We start from the raw sequence: 19,828 nt of genomic DNA on the forward strand, positions 1-19,828 counted from the left end.
CTGATTTTCGGTTCGAAGTCGTCGCCAAAATATCCGCTTTGTGGTCCCCTGGAGATTAATATTAATTTTCTATAAATTATTTATATTCTGTGTTATTAGCGTACTGGATTCATACGCGGAGATCCCGGGTTCGAAACCAACTGCACACAAGTAGTTTTTTAAGGCTAAAAGTCAATCCCTAAAGACTCTTCTGGCCGATAATTGGTTATACAACTTCCGTCTAAATGGTTATTTTAATATGATGCAATGACTTAACGCCTATGCAATAAAAGATATGAACAAAAGATTTAACAAAAATTACCCCTCACTTGCGTGTACTTAGTGAACACGCCGATAATAAAAAAATTGTTAAAACCATTTACAACAGTCTCAAAAAAGGTTAAAAATTGATAAAGGAATTTAGTAATTAATTAGACCCTCTTTTAGAAAATCTTGAAGCCATTTTTAAAATAATCTCAAACAGTGAAAGATCATTTAGTAGAGTGTTTGAGTGGAGCTATTTTTATCACCGAATTACGATCGGTCCCCTGGTGGGTTACAATCGAATTATAAAGTTTCAGCTTCGTACGTGTTTTTCTTCGTTTTCAAAGAGTTTTCCGGATATTTTCCTTGAATACTAATTTTGTAAAGTGCAAGATTGTTTTTAACTTTTCTAAAACTAGTAAGAGATAGACAACACCATTGAAAAAGTACTTAAAAATGAAAAATGAATTTGTTAAGTGTGCCGATATCAGAAGGCAAGACTGTAATATTAAATCGTTTCAATCGTAATTATTTCTCATTAATGTCATTTGAAGTGCAAATAAATTAGTAAGATAATGCAATTAATAATTTGTACTAGCGCCTGCTTGATAATAAGAATGATAAATATTTAATAATTCAAGGAGAGTAGCACACCTTGATTATGAAGTGTATCTTTAACTGATCCGAGAATATCTTCCACAGATTCGTTCGATTATCATTATTAAATTATCTTTTGATTTTAAAAATTTTGAATTAACATATAAAATTAATTTAAAGTATTTGTTTTAATTACAGATCTGTGTACGTTTAATTTATCAACGATATTTCTTATCAAATTCATCCATTTCCGTAAAAAAAAGAACTATGAGAACCAAAATCTATTTTATTGATTTTGTTAAATGATCTTAGAAAATTTCTATTAATCTCAATTGATTTTATCTCAAATATAAAACGTTATTCATCTAAATTCTGGTTTTACCTTTGTAGACCAACCTAAGGCTGGAAACATAGTGGAGCGGCGATGATAGCGAAGAGCGAAACGGCGAAATCAAACACAAGTTAACATATGGGACCGCGCATAGTGGCGAGCAAAGCGAAGATAGAGCAACTCTATCTATTTCTAGTTTTTGTTTTTGCCGCTTTGCTCTTCGCTATCATCGCCGCTTTGCGCGCCGCTCCACTATGTTTCCAGCCTTATACACTTAAAAAAAATTAATTAATAGAAATTAAAGATAAAAACTATTGGACAATTTATCATACGACAATTTCCCAATACTACCTGGTGCAAACATCGATAGAAATTACAAATATAGACCCACCATATTGAATGGGTTGTCCACTGAAAATTTCATTGGTAGTTCTGTTTATTGTGGGCGTGGCCAGTGAACACTAGCTTAGCTCTAGAACCCGCCCACATTTCACTTCATTGTGATTGGTGCAATTTTTGATTGCCTGTTATTTCTCATTTAAACAAAACTAAATATTTTTTGACAATTTTTCTCCCATAGGTATTTGATGAATTATTGGAAAATGCAGTAAAAAAAAAATTCATTGACAAATGACCAAAAAATCAATATTTTTGCTAATGTAATATTTTTTTTTTTTATATTAATAATGCAGGTAGAAGGAGAAACATTAGGAAACATTGATTGCTTTATTGAAAAATAACAAGCTATAAAACTGTTTATTGAAATTAGTCCGCCATCGACTAACTTTATATGGCTATCATTTTAGAAAAGAGAACTGGTCATGCCTCATTCGCATGATTTTCTAGTAGCAATTTACCACATTATTAGATTTCTAAATTCGAAAAATCAAATTTCTAACAAAAGCTTGGGAGCTTAAAACCGGAATTAATCGATGACAACTCTGAATCAATAATTAAACACGATTACAATTCTTACCTAAATAAATCTTTCTCTTGCCGAAGTTTATGTAATTCATTTTTCATAAAACGTTGAATTCGTTCGTAAAAATAGAAACTATTACTAATCAGTACGCAACAGAAAAGTGGTAAATATTGCATGATGATAATAGATACTCTGGCTGTAAAACTACTCGGTCTGTGTCCTTTCTCCCGGATCATATCAAAAGATAATCGATAAATTGTATGTTTTTTTTAAAAAAAAAAGCTATCCATTTATCTAAAACACAACAATAGTTTAGATCTCGCATGTGATATTACTAAAATAGGTGGTACATCGATATCTCTCTTTTATTATTATCTGCAGTTCTTAAATTGTTGCACCGATTTTTTTTGCTGTTTTATGTGCTCTCCATTAAAGTATAGGTTCCACAAAAAATGTTTTGTATTTATTGTTAACGGAAGAAAGTAGGAGGCACAGTTGAACCTGTCACAACTTGCAAAAAAAAAAAAGTATAAGGTTCGAGTCTCTGATGTTCAATTAATTTACAGATTATCGAAATAAGAGAGTGAAAATAGTTTCAGAAATTTCCAAAACTTGATTTAGTCGGGAAAAGCGAGAGAAAACTAAGTTTTTTTTTCTCTCTTTTTTTTTTATTGGTATCAGTGTTTACACTATTAACCAATCAACAACTAACTGTATGTGTGTTTAGCAATAACTGGCTGGTAGGTTTTTAAATATTGTATTGTTTAATAAATTCTACCAAAGACGAATACACATAGATATTATTTGAGAATATTATCTCCTTAAAATAGAGGGGAACAGTACCAATATCTTGAGATTTCGTTAAAAAACTTTTCCCTTTCTTTACTATAATTAGGGCAAACCATAACTACGTGTTCAAAATCCTCCGTTTCATTACATCTCCTACACAGAGGAGAGGCCAATTTACCTATTCTAAACAAATATGACCTACAAATACCATGGTTTGCTCGCATTCTATTTATTATGGTAACAATTCTCTTACCAAAACAACCATCTTTAAACCATACTTTATGGTTAACCTGTGGTACCATTGTTTTATAAAATTTACACTGCCATTTTTCCATGATTTTTCTTTTAACCCAGCCCTTTAAATCTGATGGCGGAAGAGGGATCGCTAAGTACTCACCAGAACTATTGGCCTCCTTAGCAAGTAAATCTACTGTTTCATTATTACTAATACCGCAGCGAGCTTTGCACCAACCAAACTTAATATTCTTTCCTTGATTTTTCAGATTTAAAAGAGCTTCGGCAATGTTAATTATTAAATGATTGGCTGATGCCAACTTCCAAAGATACAGGGCATCTAAGGCGCTTCTACTATCACTAAATATGGTGATATCTGTGGCATCCAAAGTATAAGAGTATACCATAGCCTGATGAATGGCGATCAGTTCGGCTGTATAAACGGTAGAATAGGCAGGCAGTTTAAACATTTTTCTTGTATTGCTATTGGGATCAAAATAGGCACATCCCACCTCATTATTCAATTTGGAGCCGTCGGTAAACAGTGTGTATGTGGAGGGAAATAGTTCAGAAATATCATCTAGAAATACTTTATTTACTATTGATTGCGGAATATTAGAATAGTCTTGTAAGAATTTAACATGCGGCTGATTTTGTGAAATTATTTCTGAATTGGCATTGAAATATGGCAATTTGTCTGCGATATATATCAGAGGTTTCAAATGCGAAACTTCTGTGAAACTAACTGACAACACGGGTGAGTTCTTATATCTCCAATAACGCATCTGTAAATCTTTAATACTCAATAAACAAATTAGTTTATATAATTTTTCCTTCCTGCTCATAGTTTTCAGAACATATCGATGACATAACTGCTCTCTTCTGAGATTAACCGGCAGCTCGCCAGCTTCAGAATGCATAACATCAAGTGGTGTAGTTTTAGTGTATCCTAAACATAATCTTAAACTTTTATTTTGTAGCAATTGTAAAGGTTTAAGGGTTGACATTTTTGCTTGACCATAGAGAAAGGATGAATAACTAAGTTATTCCGTTTAAAGTAGCTTTAGATATCCAAAATTTTAGTTTTAGGGTTTAAAAAAAATGCAGTTTTATTTCTTTTATTTAAAATTGAATATTCATTCCGTTTAAGTGAATTAATTTCTTGGCATTTTTAAAAATATCAGCCCTGTACGCGAGTTGTATCAATCATAATTTGTTAAAAAATCAATCAAATTTTATCCTGAATTGTTCTGCGACTTAAAGAAGATTCAACAATTCACCAGAAGTTTATACAGCCTCGGTAATTCTCTTCTGATTAGTTATCTTGCTAAATTTTTACAAATAAATGATCACTGCTCACTTCATCTTAAAAGAAAGAATCTGGATTGAAGAGAGAAAGAAATTAAGAATTTACTTAGCTTCTTTTTCCTTATTTTCCCGCTTCATCCTAATTTTTAAAAATTTTAGAAATATTTTCAACTATTTGTTGTCATTCATTAACTCGAAACGCCCATCAAGTTTGCGTGGAACACATTTTGGATAACAAGCATCTTGTTTACTGTTTCTCTGAATCGAAGACCAAAGTTTCATCCGAACCATGTAATACTTTCTTTATCTACAAACTGCAGTCATCAAGCATTCGTTGTTCGAGACAAAATTAATGGACTAATCGCTTTAATCTTGGATATTTAATAAATTCTTATCTGGTAATTCGATTAGAATATGCTTCCAGGTGGTAAAGCAGTATTAGGAGTAGATGAGGTCAAATCGTTTGAAGATCTTGGCAAATGTCTTCTGGCCGAATTCCTGGGGACAATGCTGCTGGTACTGGTGGGCTGTGGTTCTTGTATCGCTTGGGGCTCAGAAGCACCGTCAGTACTACAAATCGCTATAGCTTTTGGTTTCATTATTGCCGCTATGGTGCAGGTAATTTTTTTTATATATACAATATATATATATTTAAAAACTTTCTTCATTAGAATCTAGTCTAATAAATAGAAAGTAATTACAATATTCTAATAGTTGAATGCCCTTTTGATAGATTTTATAAGAAAAACAAATTAGAATAAATTAAAATAATGGTGGATAAATCAGCTGAGAGAATTTAGAACAATGCTAGATGTGAACGGGGTAGACTTTCCCGCCTTACCGAGCTGTATTGCTTGGTTAGCCTATTCACACAGTATTATTAACAGATATGGTATATCTCGACTTAAGCATACTTCTCTGAAAATAAAAATATAGCTCTAGAATTAGCGAGCTAGTATTTAAATCACAGCTATCTCTCCGATGCTAGCAAAGAGGAAATCAAAACAGTAATCTGCTCTACCTGGAGAAAAAAGTATCTATCTAACCCAAAATATAAGCTATGTTAAACCTTAGAGCTTTGGAGTAATTAACTGGTTAGAGCAGGCGATTTCCATATTTCATATTAATACGTAAAAAACATTTTGCCCATAGAAAACATCGTAATTAAATTATAGGTAAGTAAGTACAAAGAGATTCTATTCTGAGATCCAGCTAGACAATTAACCGCAGAAATAATCAAATAGCCCAAACATTTTTTGACACAGTTACTGTTACTAAAGAATACTGCCATCTAATTTCACATTTAATGTTATCTGATTATTAAGATTTACTTTTTTTCAATCAATAACAAATGTTATCGTCTTCATAACCCAGTATATCTTACAGAACGTTTCTGAAGAAAATCCTAGCTACAGTCCAGTTTCGTCTATTAGTTTGAGAAAATCAAATAGAAACCAGCTGATTCTAAAAGTAATAAAGCAAATAACAGCTGATTAAATAAAACAGAACACAAAGCGACTTGACAGGATAATATAATACTCTCTCACTTTAGAGGTGAATGTATCGCGAAAGGTGTATGTTATTATACATATGGACCCACACAAGAGGATCTTATAAATTCAAAGTGTATTGGCTCACAATTAACCTGCTTTGTCCGGCCTTGAACTTTTTTAAGTGTACGTACTTTTTTTTACACACACACACACATACATCGCTCCTCCTTATAACTTTTATTACAGTGATAGTGTTACAAGTGTCAGTGTGTGTGTTTGTTTAAGCACAATAAATGGATAACACAGTATTATATCACTTTTAAATACTTTCTATTCTTTTAATTCTTCCATTTATTGATATTTCATATATATATTTATTGACACTTTAACTCGTATCAATAAAAATTGCCTTTAGCTTTTTAATTTTTATGTATTTATATGGGCTTGATGAGGGTATTCACTTTAGTTAAAATATAAAATCAATAAAATGTCGGGTCATCATCCTTTATGACTGGTATCAGAGATGACGTCTTTTTGGCTGAAATTCTGGCCTTAGCAATTTGAAAGACCATACATTTCTCTTTTATTAATGAGAATGAGGTATTTATAAATCTTTGATCGATAGTAGGGATAATATTCTATCCCTTCTAGAGAGTAAGAACGAAAATCAGGATGGATTTGTTCACCAGGCATTGCAGACGTTTATACAGATGTTCAAAGGCAAAGAAAGATGTATTAAGCGGACAACTTCTAGTAGAACTAGCAGGATAAACCTTCCTTTCAAGGTTTTTTTCGACTAGTCGTTTTTACGATACGCTTCAATCTCCAACTCCTTGAGCTTAAAGTTCCAACGTTCACAGCAACGCGGTCTAGCGATTGCAACTGTAGCAAAAAGGACAAAAGAGGCACAAGTGTTCTAGCAGATCAAAACTATTCCACTCCCTCGACAGATAAACCTCCTTAGGGTCCTAGCTCCACTAATTTCTGTAAGTCTTTTTCAGCTGTACCTTCTCAGACTGCTGAATACGAGATGTATGTTCTGCGTTGTCTACAATATCACTGCCTATTAATTTTTCGCATTCTTATACCCCTTACACAAAGCACGAGATTAACAAGTTTGTCAGGTTTATTATTTGGGATTTCCTAGTAGCCAACGCATTTACCCCTGAAACCGTACATCTTTCTGCATGGATCTTTAAGTACATACTTGGGCCTCTTCTATCCCTAAATGCTACTTTTACTTGTAGAAGGTGACAATTTAAGTGTAAGAATATGATAGTTAGACGGGGTCCTCGCAGGGACTCTAAAATCCCTGATGATGTGGCTGATCTACTTCCTCCTACAATTCTACTTCTGAGATTATTAAGATTTTACGCTTCGTTCAAGGAGGATCTCTAATAATTATTGAAATTTGCTCTGGTCACTGCTAAAGTTCATTTGAAAAATTTAGATAGATACACTAGTTTAGATAATAAAGTAGCAAGAGGTTACTCAGCTACATTTTTTGACAGCAGTTTTTCCAAACTACGTACTAATTCCCAAAGAGCCAGAATGCGTTACTCCGCACTCACTTATGGACTGCATACCACGAACTTTCTCATGAATGGATCGTTAGCGGTGTCCTTGCTCACGTTAGACCTTCATTGTTCTCTCGAATAGAATGTAATCTTCATTAAAGGTCAATTTTCCTACATATTGTGTACAATGTGCTCATGAAGTCATGAATACTTTGTTTAGGCATTTTACTTTCAATTTAAACAATATATTTTTATTTATTTCATATTCGCAAATGTTTTTTAATGATGACGTCAGTTAACTAGGCGGAAATGGTCAAGTCAAAGAAAGGATGTCAGCCTATTTCTCTCAAATTACCACATGTACAAGACTCTACTGTTCAATACTATAATCATGTAATGCTAGCTGTGTGCTGTGTACAGTTATAGGCCTAAAATTTACTTAAATTGATACTGTCCATAGATCTTAGCTATTTATAATAAATTACCTTCTTTATTTGACTTGGAAAAACCAACTTTCTCTTTTGACTTTAAATATCTTTAAAGAATTGACTTTAACATTAATTATCAAGGTTTTATTAATAAAAAACAAAATTGCAAACGAAACAAAACTTTTAAAGCAAAAATTATTTGTTTTTAGATCAAAGTTTGTAATTTAAAACAGCCTTTAACAAACTTTTAGTTCGTTTTTTTGTAAATTACCTCACCTGTTTAATTAACCCCCAACAGTTGTTACAAGAAAATTATTAATTTTCAATTTTCGTTAATAAAAAAAAAATCATAGGACTGATTGCGTACCTTTCTTCTGCTTGGAAAAAAAGGAATTGTTCCAATGAAAAGCATTTGATGGATAAGTTAGCTGTGAATGACGTTTTCTTATTAAAAAGAGATTTGTTTCTTATCCTATAAAATGATTGTGGAGTACCAAATTTTAATGAGGAAACTCTTCATTTAACGGTGTTTCTCTTCTGCATCAACTAGGAAAATTTGTGAACTTAAAGAGGAAGAAATGTCACTGAATAAAACGGCCTCAAATTCAAATTCAAAATTCTAAAATTGGGGGTACCAATTTGGAAACAAAAGAAAGTTCAGCGATAGATGTGGCCATTCTGACCAAACAAAAGAACGTCTAGTGTCTTTTGATCAGGGCTTTCCCCAATATTTTTTAGATCAGCGTTTGTATACAAGCTTAATGCCGTTTAAACTAGCCACAAGCTACTTAAAAATTCATTGCCTGATTGTTTCATGAATGGGAACTGTTACTGGCGAAATCCAAATTGCAGTTGCCAGTGATTACATTGCGGCCAATCAGCTTAGCCAGTTAGATAAAGATGTCACTTGGTAAAAAGAAAAATGGTCAAGGTTTTTTGCTCAATGAATGAATTTATATCAGATGGCAAAAGAGTTGATTGACAATTCTATTGTGAACATCTTGATAGTATGCTTTGGCTAGAAGAAATGGACCACAAACAAAAAACAGAGTACTCTTCCAACAGGGTAATGGACCCATACAACAAAATGGGTCCTATTGAAAATCCAAGTGCATTATGGGATTTAATTGTTGCCTCACCTGAAAATCTGATTCAACCTGATTTGGCACCTTACAGTTTAAACATTACATGATTTTTAACATTTTGAGGCCGGCGTTTAACAATTTAATGGGAGTCACAGCTGCAGTATCTATACCAAAATGGGTAGCTACTAGAGACATACGAGCACAATCTTGATTTTAGCATTTTTCCTATCATCTCTAACATTCAACTTCGAATTTTCTTATGGACATGAAAATAGCAATCAAAGGAATTTAAATGCGGTCTTGTTTCGCCAATCACTAGCGGTCTCAATTTACACATTTGTGATGCAAACTTTTGACCTAAAAAAATTTACATTTTCTTAGACTCCCGAAGTAAACACAGACAGCTTGGCTGCTGCAATTTATCAATGCTAATTAATTTTTGTAGTTCCATTAGAAATGACCTGATTAAGATTCTTGTAGTGAATTCAATGATTTTTTTTTTTTTCATTGATAAACTAAAATGTCATGGTATTATGGTAAGAAATGTATAGGCAACCATCAAAGAATTCTAGTGTGTGTATATGACATGAAATGTTAGTGTCTGTTAATGACATAAAATGTCGTACCCTTGTAATGTTGCAGCTGCATTAGCGAAATGTAATAGTAGGGCCCACTCGCTTGAACTTGGATGGCATTTTACTCTTTACCCCCTCCCCTCAAGAATGACATTAAAGATAATGAAAATAAGATGGTAAATCAATTAATCTTTGTACTTAATCGTACTTCCAATATTTTAAGGAAATAACTATGTCTTTTTTAATTACAGTTTTTTTATTAACCAATAATTCTACGTTAATTTCTTCAGTAGTGCAGAATAAGTCTATTACTTCTAGAGGAAGGTCTCTATTATCAAACTGAAACCAGACGTACTCTTAACACGTTCAGTATTTCAAGGATGCACCGTTTAGTTGTGGTAAAATCTGCCGCCTAAATAGACGAACTGTAATTTTACCGGCAACCTAGAAACGGCAGGAGACCTAGTTATATCTAGGGAATAGTATTGGAATGATGTCAATGAAACTGCTTCTTTATTGACTTACTTTTCATTTAGGCAAAATCTCGTCTTTGAAATTTTATAATTTAAAATTATTTGTTTCTGAAGACGCTCAACAATAGACCCCTTTATTAGACCAAATTGAGTGAAGTACGTTCATGTTACAATCACTGTTTCGCGCACTAATACTGTGTGCTTAAGAAGTTCTCATTCATTTCAATTATCTTACTAACAAAATAATGTAAGTTATAAATACATTTTTTACTGTTAAAATTTAAAATGATAAGTTAGCAATACCTTTGAATATTATTGAAAACCCCTATCGTGTTCTGAGAAACAAAAACAAAAAAAAAACTTAACAGACTGATCTTTCATTTTGAAGCTGTGACTAATTTCACACGATAGTCATGAATATTATTCCGAAAATACTTCTCCTAAAATTAAATCAACTGCTGAAAACTTAATAGACGACTTATATAAAACTAACCAACAAAATAGCCGCAATCAATCTATAATTAAATTGCCTAGCGTGTCAACTATAGAAATTTTTTTATTAAATATAATAAACAACAAAATACAAAAAAATTATTTATTTATTTTTATAGCTGTAAAGCTCAAGTTAATCCAATATTATAAATTCAATACCACCCTAAAAAAGTGGATAGTCTAAGTTTCTCCTTTGAATTATTGAAACGATTGTCCAAAAAAGATTAATATTGGATACTCCAGGGATGAGTTTTTAAACCTCGATTGAATTGCCAAGGTATTACTTGAACTGGATTTGTGAAAAGTACACATTAATTATTTGTTCAATTTTACTGTGCTTATATTATTATAGAATTTATGTTTTATGATTACAGTTGGCAATGTTTTGAAGTAATGATTAAGCCATATTTTGAAAGTTTATTGTAATTTACTTTATTGTTTCAGAGTGTTGGCCATATAAGTGGATGTCACATTAATCCGGCTGTAACTCTTGGGCTGTTCATAATGGGCAGAATAGGGCTGTTGAAAGCAGTGCTGTATGTGCCAGCACAGTGTGCCGGCGCTGTAGCCGGAGCAGCTTTACTTAAGGTAATTTGTCAATAGAGCTCTATTTCTTCCTCAAGATTAAATTTGGGATGTTCCTAAATAATGAGAGCGTTATGAAAGGAGCGTTAATTAGAGCCGCATTCATTACTTTCTCTTAAAGCGGCTAGATTTAGAGTGGTATTTTTTTTGCTCTTACAGCGAAATGATGATAATATTCAAAACTCTGGTTGGTTAACAGTCTCATGAATTAGCACTAAAAAGTAAGTTGACTTAAATGTTATTCATCTTCACCACTTGAACTTTATTCTGTTGAGAGTAGAGTGTATAGAGAGTAGAGTAGAGTTATTTATTTCATCCCAAGGCGCCAACTTTTAGGGTGCATTTTACTTTATAAAGCAGAAATTTAATTATTTGATGTCAACTGTAGTTTTATTTGCAAAAATAAGGTCATTTACGTAATTATATAATCGAGGCTTTGTTCGATAATTAATTGCACCGTTTCCTACCATATTTTTGCATGCTGTTGCAAGTATTAACGATGATTTTTTGGATAAGGGTACTTATTTTATTATATGAAATTAAGATCATTGTCAATTGTGCCAGAATTATATTCTGATAACAAAATATAACCATGTTCTATACAGAATAAGAATTCTTTTATATCATTTATTGAATTTCTCAGTAGAAACACTTCAATTTTATTGTTTGATATGACATAATTATTGAAAATGTGGTTGGGACCGCGGTGCTGGATAATCTCCTTCATTTTATCCCTCATAGCATGCATGTTTAGTTTGACTTAAGTCAGCAAGTGTAGTTTGAGAAGGAAACATAAGGATTCTCTTCACCAAATTGAATAATCTACTTCAGATGAAGGTCACGCGTGGAGCTATGACGGATAAAATTAACGATATTTAAGAATTAGTTAATGAAATTTTTACCCTAACATTTTCTGAAAACTTACCCTAACATTTTCTGAAAACTTTTCTTTCTAGTACATGGTTCCCGATCCTCTTGTAAAAACACTGGGAGCCACAGTGGTGAACAATGTGATAACCCCTGGACAAGGAGTGGCAGTGGAAGCTACAATTACCGCCGTGCTGTTGCTAGTAGTAGGTGCTGTTACTGATCCAGACAGAAATGATCTGGCTAATGCAGCTCCAATTGCAATCGGTATAGCAATTACATGCTGTCATATTTTCGCTGTAAGTATCGATGATTATTTTGTGCGTTTGGCTATTTTAATTTGTCTCACAATCTTTGACCATTTAATCCAATCATTTCCGTCGACCAGAAACATTAAATTGCCAGTTAAATTAAATCTGCCCATCTTGGGCCAGGTAAGGAATATTTCTGAGGAATAGTTACGTAGGAGCTTACAGCTCACATTTTTTGGAATTATGGGCAAAATGGTGAAACTCATTTAATTGTCTTCTTCAAAAAAAAAGTGCAAAAATCGGGACGACTTTAATGGTCTACATTTGTAGATGAATCATTAATCAGAGCAATACTTTGTTAAGGTGCCTATAACTGGTTCAAGTATGAATCCTGCAAGAGCCTTGGGTCCCGCAGCTATCCAATCAGTATGGGATCATCATTGGGTAAGAACATGTTTTTTTTATTGTACTCATAGAAAGATGTTTTATTTTAAATTTATCAAAAAAAAAAAATGATTGTGCTGAACTGAGCAGAAACGTAAACAAGAAGCCCCTTTCATTCATTTGTATTTGTTTTATTCCATGTAATGATAAATTTCAAAGGATAACATCTGTTTAATATTTCTTAAATTATTAATGGAGTGATTGTGTACTAAGGCTGAAACTGTTGTATGATAAATATTTTATTTCTTATTTCAGTAATTCTTTCTTTAAGGTTCTCATGTCTCCCCGATTTCTTCTGAGGTATGAGAATTAAATGTAGTTCTTACTGGTAGTATAAACGAACAGGATCATTATACAAGATTGAATAACGAAGTTAACGACAAGCAATGTTAAGGCGAAATTGGAAGTTCGAAAACTATACATTTTATTGATAGCCTTTGGTTGCGACAGGTCTCTGAAAGTGACTTGGCGATCTAGGTGATATGGTGGAAAATACAGAAAGTATCCAGCCAAAGAAATCTTGAGAGACGCTTCGCTAAAGCACCCTTCTGGTTCAGTACCGAACAGCACTCATTTAGTGATTACAAATTCTTTCCTGTGGACAATGTAGCCCGCCCAAAGATTCCCCTAACTTCTAATCAGTAATCTCCCTTACCTTTAAAACCAAACTTACTTTATCTTGAGGCCTATAGTGAAAGAGAATGGTAAAAGAAAAATAGTAAAAGTAAGTGCCTGTAAGTGTAGCTCGCACATTATATTCTACTTCAACCAGCACGAATACCGACAATAACATTTAATTGTACAATGACTGCGCGCCATAAGGAGATACTTTCTATTTAATTAAATTACTTTTTGTATCCCTCGTTATCAACTGTTAAAAGAGATTTGTTATTCAAAGAGATTTCAATTTCAAATTAAGTTCCTCTGGATATATTTATCTATACCTACAGAGACATATTTAAAGAGAATATTTTTATGGGGACTTCTTGAAAAGCAAACCACATACAATTGGGAAAATAAATAAGAGCTGATTTTAATCTGTTTCAGGTGTACTGGGTTGGACCACTACTGGGAGCAGCCGTAGCAGGAGCAGTGTACAGACTAGTGTTTAAAGCACCGAAAGATGAAAATTCATACGACCTATAAAAATGAAAAGTAAACTAAGTGATATCTCTCACAAAATTATGTATTGCTTTTTCCTTTTTTTTCACAAAGTAAAATTAAATAAAAAACTTTTACTATTTAGTTGACAGTTTAGTTTACTTTTACACTTGATGTTGCAGCATAAATTCCAAAATAAATAAATAAATAAGTTAATAAATTAATTAAACTTAAACTCTTTTTTTAATGAATAATTTATTATGTTATTATGATGTTATTATTAATAATTAGTGATAAGGTTCAATTAGTCGATATATTGTATCTTGTTATTTAAAAAAATTCGTCACATTAAATATTAATTTAATTTCTTTTAAATAACGTAATTTACTTTCAGAATAAACAAATGTGTAAATATTTTTTATAATATGCATTAAATATCCAAAATATAACATAAAATATAAGTTGTAAGAAGAATTGTGAAGATAGAATTGAAATATATATAATATTCGGATAATCAAAATTTATTTAATCAGTAAGTAGACTAATATTTTCGATCAAACGTTTTGTTTATCTCTTAAAATAGTGTAAAATTTAATGTACATAAAAAAAACATATCTATAAATAATTATTAATGAGTCTTGTGATATTTATTACTGTTTTTAATGTAATAAAAAAGCATTTTATTACAAATGTAAAACAATAAAGCATTGTGAATTTATTTATCCGCAGTTTAAACTACCAATATATATTACAAAAAATTGAGTGAAAAAAACTTGATTCCACTACAATCAGTTTACAAATAAGTCCTTAGAATGCAACATTCTACATGCACTTCGATTTTCGATTCTCTTTTACATCTCTCTGTTGTGCACGTGCGCAATTGTTTTTACGAGAGCTCTTTATAGAAGCCGGCAGTAGTTTGAAATAAGCTCCTGGCGCCAGTTACCTCATGTTGATGCGCCTGAAATAAAAAAATAAATATTTCTACAGGTCTGTAATAAATTATTCAAAATAAATATTCCTCAAAATATTCTATGGACCATTTTATGTACTTGTAAATATTTTTTGGATGCTGTGTTCTTAATAATGATTTAGAACAGTGGTTCCCAACCTTTTTATGACAAGGGATCATTTTAATATTTTTGTTGTTAGTAGGGACCACAAGGTTTAATATCACAATAAACTACTTTTAGATTTTAAAAATAAACTTCAATTAACATTGTGATTATGTTTTCAGTTATATTAATGTGTTTTTTGAGCTTCCATTTTCTTAACAAGATGAGTAATCCTTGGATTGATGATATTGCTCAAAGCCACACGCACATCATCATTTGCTTTTAGTTGAATCCTGGACTTGTTTTTAGGCGCTCTACGTCCCACTCACCGCGCCGTCGCCGCATGTCAAATAAATATATTATAATTTTAAAATGTCCGCGGACCACAGGTTGGAAACCACTGATTTAGAACAATGTGTTTAAATCGGCTACCAAAACAATGCAATTAAATAAAAATCCTTGAATTGCTTCCCTAACTTGTAAGAAAAGCTATTATTATTTGCAAAAATCTCATAGAATAGCAATAACTGTACATCTTACGATAATTTTTTGTTCCCTAAACGAAGTTTTCTCACGTTCATGAAGTTCTCATGAAAATTGACTTTTTATAGCTTACCAAAATAAATTTCCTCAAGCTAAAATACCCATCCTCTTCTTCAAATTTAAAAATTGAATTCCTCTAAGTAGCATATTGACTTCTTTTCTTTAGATTTAGTTTATAATATTTGCTTCTTCTTTTTAATGCAATGGTAATAGAAAATAATATATATTCAATTAAAAAGTATGGTTATCCTTGCAAATATTTTTGTCTACAAGTATAAATTGTCAAAATCACATTTAATTTAAGATGATGACTGAGGCAAGCTGAAAAAATGATTACTAATACGATTTACATTATTAAACAATTTACGAGCGAGGTTTTTTTATAAAAAATTTATTCTTTCATCAAATTGTAATATATTTCAAAGTATCCATCCATAAATAGTGCCAGTTGAAGTCATTTTAATAAAAATTCTTAGCAACACTAATTCATAACATTGGCAATACAGAATTGAATATGTTTAATATAAAATAGAATTATACATTTTAACTGTTGTATATTTACAGAAAACAAATAGTAACTTTAATAAAAATGATAAGTTTAACAAATTCTGTTTCCATTTTTTCCAGTCATTTATTTATTTACATAACGCTACTAAAGACTCTCCTAATACTTAGGATAATATCACAGATGACTTCACAAGCGGTATTCATTAATCATTAAACTTTTTCTGAAGATTTAATAAGATTATTAGTTTCTAAGTATCACAGAAATACTTAAATTTTTTTAAATTAAAAAGTAAATGACATTTAAAAAAATTATCTTTGAACTGAAGTGCCTTCGCTCCACCGATGTTCTGTAAATCAGAAAGTAAGAACCAAAATTAATCCCAAAAGTAATTCTTAGCTTAGATGTTAAATTAAAACTCCCAAACAAGGACAATTTGATATCTATAAAAATTGTCACAGTTGGGTGTTTTTTAAAGTTACGCTTTTTCGTGCAGTTTTTGACGATCAACCCTTATACAACTGTCCTACCGGACAGTTTTAATACACTCTATTATTAATAAAGAATTAGACTATCAAGTATTAAATACTTGACTAATAAATTAATATACGCATAAAACAATGTACAACAATCAAGTAAATAAATAAAAATCTATCACAATAATCAAAATTTCCGTTATATCAGAAAGTGTGCATTAGACAAAAAATACAAAAACTACTGCATTAGCAAAAAAAAGTATTATATAGTATAGAACATTTATAGTATAGAGTAAAGGGCACGCTTTTCTTACTGAAATCCTCCTTATGAAATGAAATTATAAGATCTCCTTAACAAAAGTTTGCAGTTTAAAAAGTTAAGTATAAGGTTTGATTAAACGATAAAAAGTACACAAATCAGCAAGAACCCAACATATCATTCATAGTTCAGATAGTAATTTTAGTTACACAGAAACGTTCGAAAAAACGTGTGTTTAACTGACTTTTTATTACAACTGATATCATTTAAATAATTTTACTGCATTATATTTTCATTAATTTTGATTAGAATTTATTATACCTTATGATGGCCATTGTCATATACAAAATATTTGTTAAATAACAGCAGCAGTACTTAATAAAAAAATTAACTTAGATTGATTGTAACATGTATTAAACTAATTTAGGCAGCTACTACGAGTATTTGGTTAAAATTCTAGTTTACAAGAAAACTCATCTACATAGGCAGTGGTAAGATAAAGTCGAGTGAGTGTGCTCATTAGATTTTGTTCATAATATTTCCATTAAAATGTATTGTGTAATTCAAGAAAACTATTTTGTAAAAATTCTAGTTTTTTAATTCACCGATTTTTTAATTCAGTTTGGCAAGCTCCCTCCTTTATCCTGCATGCCCTAGCATGCAGTATTAGGGTGACAGAAAGTATACGTGCGAACTGCCCTGAAACGATTTATTGGGCTAGTATCTCAGACTAAAAATCGGCGAAAGAGTTCATCAGGGGAGTCTCGGAAAAGTTGTCGGACTGATTTTATGAGGATCGTACGGCACTAAAAAGATTAACCCCAGAATCAATATAACATTCAGACAGTAACAACTGATTGGTGTCCATCAGAGAGCACCTTCACTTATGTTCAGAACAAGATACTCCTCCTCTAAATCCAATGAAACGCCAATTCTATTCGAAGGGATAATCGGCAGTTTGGAATCTGATTGTGAGAATTTAGTATTTAGTTTGCATTTAGCGAAAGATGGTTGTACGGGTGAAATTACAATAGCTCTTAGTAGTTTTATGAGACCGCGGGTCCCTTGAATTACTTTCATTTTTTTTTTTAAATTAAAGCGCGTCTACATCTGAGGTCATTGGCACCTAGAGCTTTTTCCAATGCACTCACGGCCCCTGAACTGTTTCTTTCGTTACAGACAACAACGTCAATCACCAGAAAGTGGTCTGTAAGAAGTTCCCCAAAAAGAGAAAAATCTAAAAGCTAGCAGCTGGATACGAACTCGGGATCTCCACGAGGAAATCCAGGACGTTAACCACTGAGCTAATCTCTTCCCTTCATATGCTATTCTAGGTAATGAGAAAGCAACAGTAGTCAACTTCTAGTTGAGAGTCTAGTACGAAGTAAATCTAGTGTAAGTGATTATTAATGCTTATATTCAAAATTCAAAAGCACTGACTTACGTTGAGCAAGTTTTTGTTCCTTTTTTGTTGTAAAAGCGTAAGCCATTAGATAAAAGAGGGCTGGCAGAACCGAAACAGCAGCAGTACTTAATAAAAAAATTAGTTCAGGCTTTCTTCTATCATTACAACAGCCCAGTGTACCAGACCATTCACTTCTAGTAGAATTAATCTGTATTGGAGAGAAAGTCAGATGAAAAAAATAACAACATTTTGTATTTTTAAACTTTATGAGTGGACTTTAACTTACCAAATCAATAATGTCCATGCAGTAATTAATTTCGCCGTTATCAGCTTTAATAGAGTTATAGAGATTATTCAGTTTTAAATAGTTATCACCACATGCTTTGCAAGTGACCACGTCTGGTACTACACTCCCGTTGTGATAAGTATCAATACAATTATTCAAAAAATCGGATATATTCAAAATTTCTTGAACAGCAGGTGAGAGCACAGTTGTAGGACAACCAGTTGGATCAAGGACGAAACAACCTTAACAAAAAACAGTACGAAATTTAATGAAAAGCTTAAAGACTCTAAAGTTTAACAGAAGTTAACAACTTCTCTGCAACTATTAGAATAACCATTTATTCCTCTATTCACAGAGACAGTAGTTTGTATCTAAAGTAAAAAACGAAACTAACTATCACAACTTGCTCGTTCCCATAAACCTTTTACATATTTAAATCCTGCATCAACCGCTTGTAATCGATCAAGATTAAAAAGTTCATCTTTACAGCTTTCACCTCCTCGGTCTTTCAGCTGTGATCAAAATAAACGTGTTTTAATAAACGTGCCAAAATCATTATTATCGTACACTTTTCTAATGTAAAGATACTTACTCCTGAGATATCATTAAAAATTTGTTTTACTGTTAAATATGTTTTGATGCATTTTTTACACAGCGTAATCGGTCTAGCATTTCTAATTGTGCAGTAAGTGAAGTTCCCAGAAGCAACAGCAAAACTTATTAACATTTCTTCACAGTCTGATGAAGCTCCACCAGGTTTCCTTTGTGAACAAAAAGGTTTTTCAAAATTCAATAAATGCTATGAGAGTTCTATTACATACTTGAGAATTCCTTACTTGAGAGGGGTAGGATCTTCTGTTAACCCATCAGTTGAAGAGCATAAGCCAAAGAGACAGATAATCGAAACTAATAGACACAGCAGGCTAAACCTTAGAATACACTTATGATTCATGTTATTACTGTTTAATTGAAGACATCTGTTAATTAACTTTGAATTTATTTTGCAACCAGAGTCCCTTATCACTAGTCAGTCTACGAAAGGTTAGAATGAAGAAATGTAACCTTCATAGTAAACATAACATTGAAATTAATTTTCACTAAAAAGTATTTACATACATATGTATATTCCTGTTTTCAATTATATTTCAAAAATCAAGTTTACTCTTCATGATGCAGTATTCTCTTCATTTTTTGTTTGTTTATTTTTTAAATCATAAACCTTCTTAAAGAGTTATTTCAAAAAATATTTCTGATAGTTACAGAAAAAAGAATTCCGTGACCTAAAAAAAAAGCATAGATAGCTACAAAAGCGAAATGAAAAGCTAGAATAAAACCATTCAGCAAAGTAATATCCCCTTATTAGCTGGTTTTGAAAGAACCTGGTCATATCTTAAGGTAGTTTTAAACTAATTTTTCCTATTAATTACAATACGTAATGAGCCCCATTTCCTAATTTTTTTTTTTTTGCTCAGACGATTTCTACTCAACAGTTTTTTTCAAACGAACTGATTAAGAAAAATTTAAAAAATAACAATCTTGCCTCCTACCTACTACAATAACTGAA

At 31.8% G+C, this 19,828-nt stretch overlaps 2 protein-coding genes across 3 annotated transcripts in view; one reads left to right on the forward strand and one right to left on the reverse strand.

Annotated features, from left to right (window-relative positions):
• The window catches only part of Drip (aquaporin homolog protein drip), a 51,859-nt gene extending 37,650 nt beyond the window's left edge, over positions 1-14,209 (forward strand). For both annotated transcript variants that reach the window (XM_074112695.1, XM_074112702.1), the window contains 5 exons: positions 4,849-5,042; positions 10,932-11,075; positions 12,029-12,238; positions 12,554-12,634; positions 13,682-14,209. In XM_074112695.1, the coding sequence (XP_073968796.1) occupies positions 4,849-5,042; positions 10,932-11,075; positions 12,029-12,238; positions 12,554-12,634; positions 13,682-13,780 (728 nt within the window). In that variant the 3' untranslated portion in view covers positions 13,781-14,209. The remainder of the gene's footprint in view (positions 1-4,848; positions 5,043-10,931; positions 11,076-12,028; positions 12,239-12,553; positions 12,635-13,681) is intronic.
• Positions 14,210-15,740: 1,531 nt separating this feature from the next.
• LOC141446173 (osteopetrosis-associated transmembrane protein 1) lies at positions 15,741-19,333 on the reverse strand. The gene is made up of 6 exons (XM_074112648.1): positions 19,101-19,333; positions 18,857-19,025; positions 18,659-18,776; positions 18,265-18,506; positions 18,018-18,186; positions 15,741-16,187 (listed from the first exon to the last, which is right to left on the reverse strand). The coding sequence occupies exons 1-6, from the start codon at positions 19,214-19,216 to the stop codon at positions 16,150-16,152; spliced, it is 852 nt and encodes a 283-aa protein (XP_073968749.1). The 5' UTR covers positions 19,217-19,333; the 3' UTR covers positions 15,741-16,149.
• Positions 19,334-19,828: the final 495 nt, after the last annotated feature.

Source organism: Rhodnius prolixus, unplaced genomic scaffold, assembly GCF_049639745.1.
Source record: "Rhodnius prolixus isolate KJV_2025 unplaced genomic scaffold, Rpr scaffold_1, whole genome shotgun sequence".
Taxonomy (NCBI): Eukaryota; Metazoa; Arthropoda; class Insecta; order Hemiptera; family Reduviidae; genus Rhodnius; species Rhodnius prolixus.

What these genes read in the sequence shown, in the direction of transcription:
- LOC141446173 (XM_074112648.1), bottom strand. Translation starts at nt 19,216, where the DNA reads ATGAATCATAAGTGTATTCTAAGGTTTAGCCTGCTGTGTCTATTAGTT. An exon ending in TTTTTAATGATATCTCAGGA is followed by an intron (nt 18,777 to 18,856) that starts GTAAGTATCTTT and finishes TTTTGATCACAG; the next exon opens with CTGAAAGACCGAGGAGGTGA. An exon ending in GGAACGAGCAAGTTGTGATA is followed by an intron (nt 18,507 to 18,658) that starts GTTAGTTTCGTT and finishes TTTTTTGTTAAG; the next exon opens with GTTGTTTCGTCCTTGATCCA.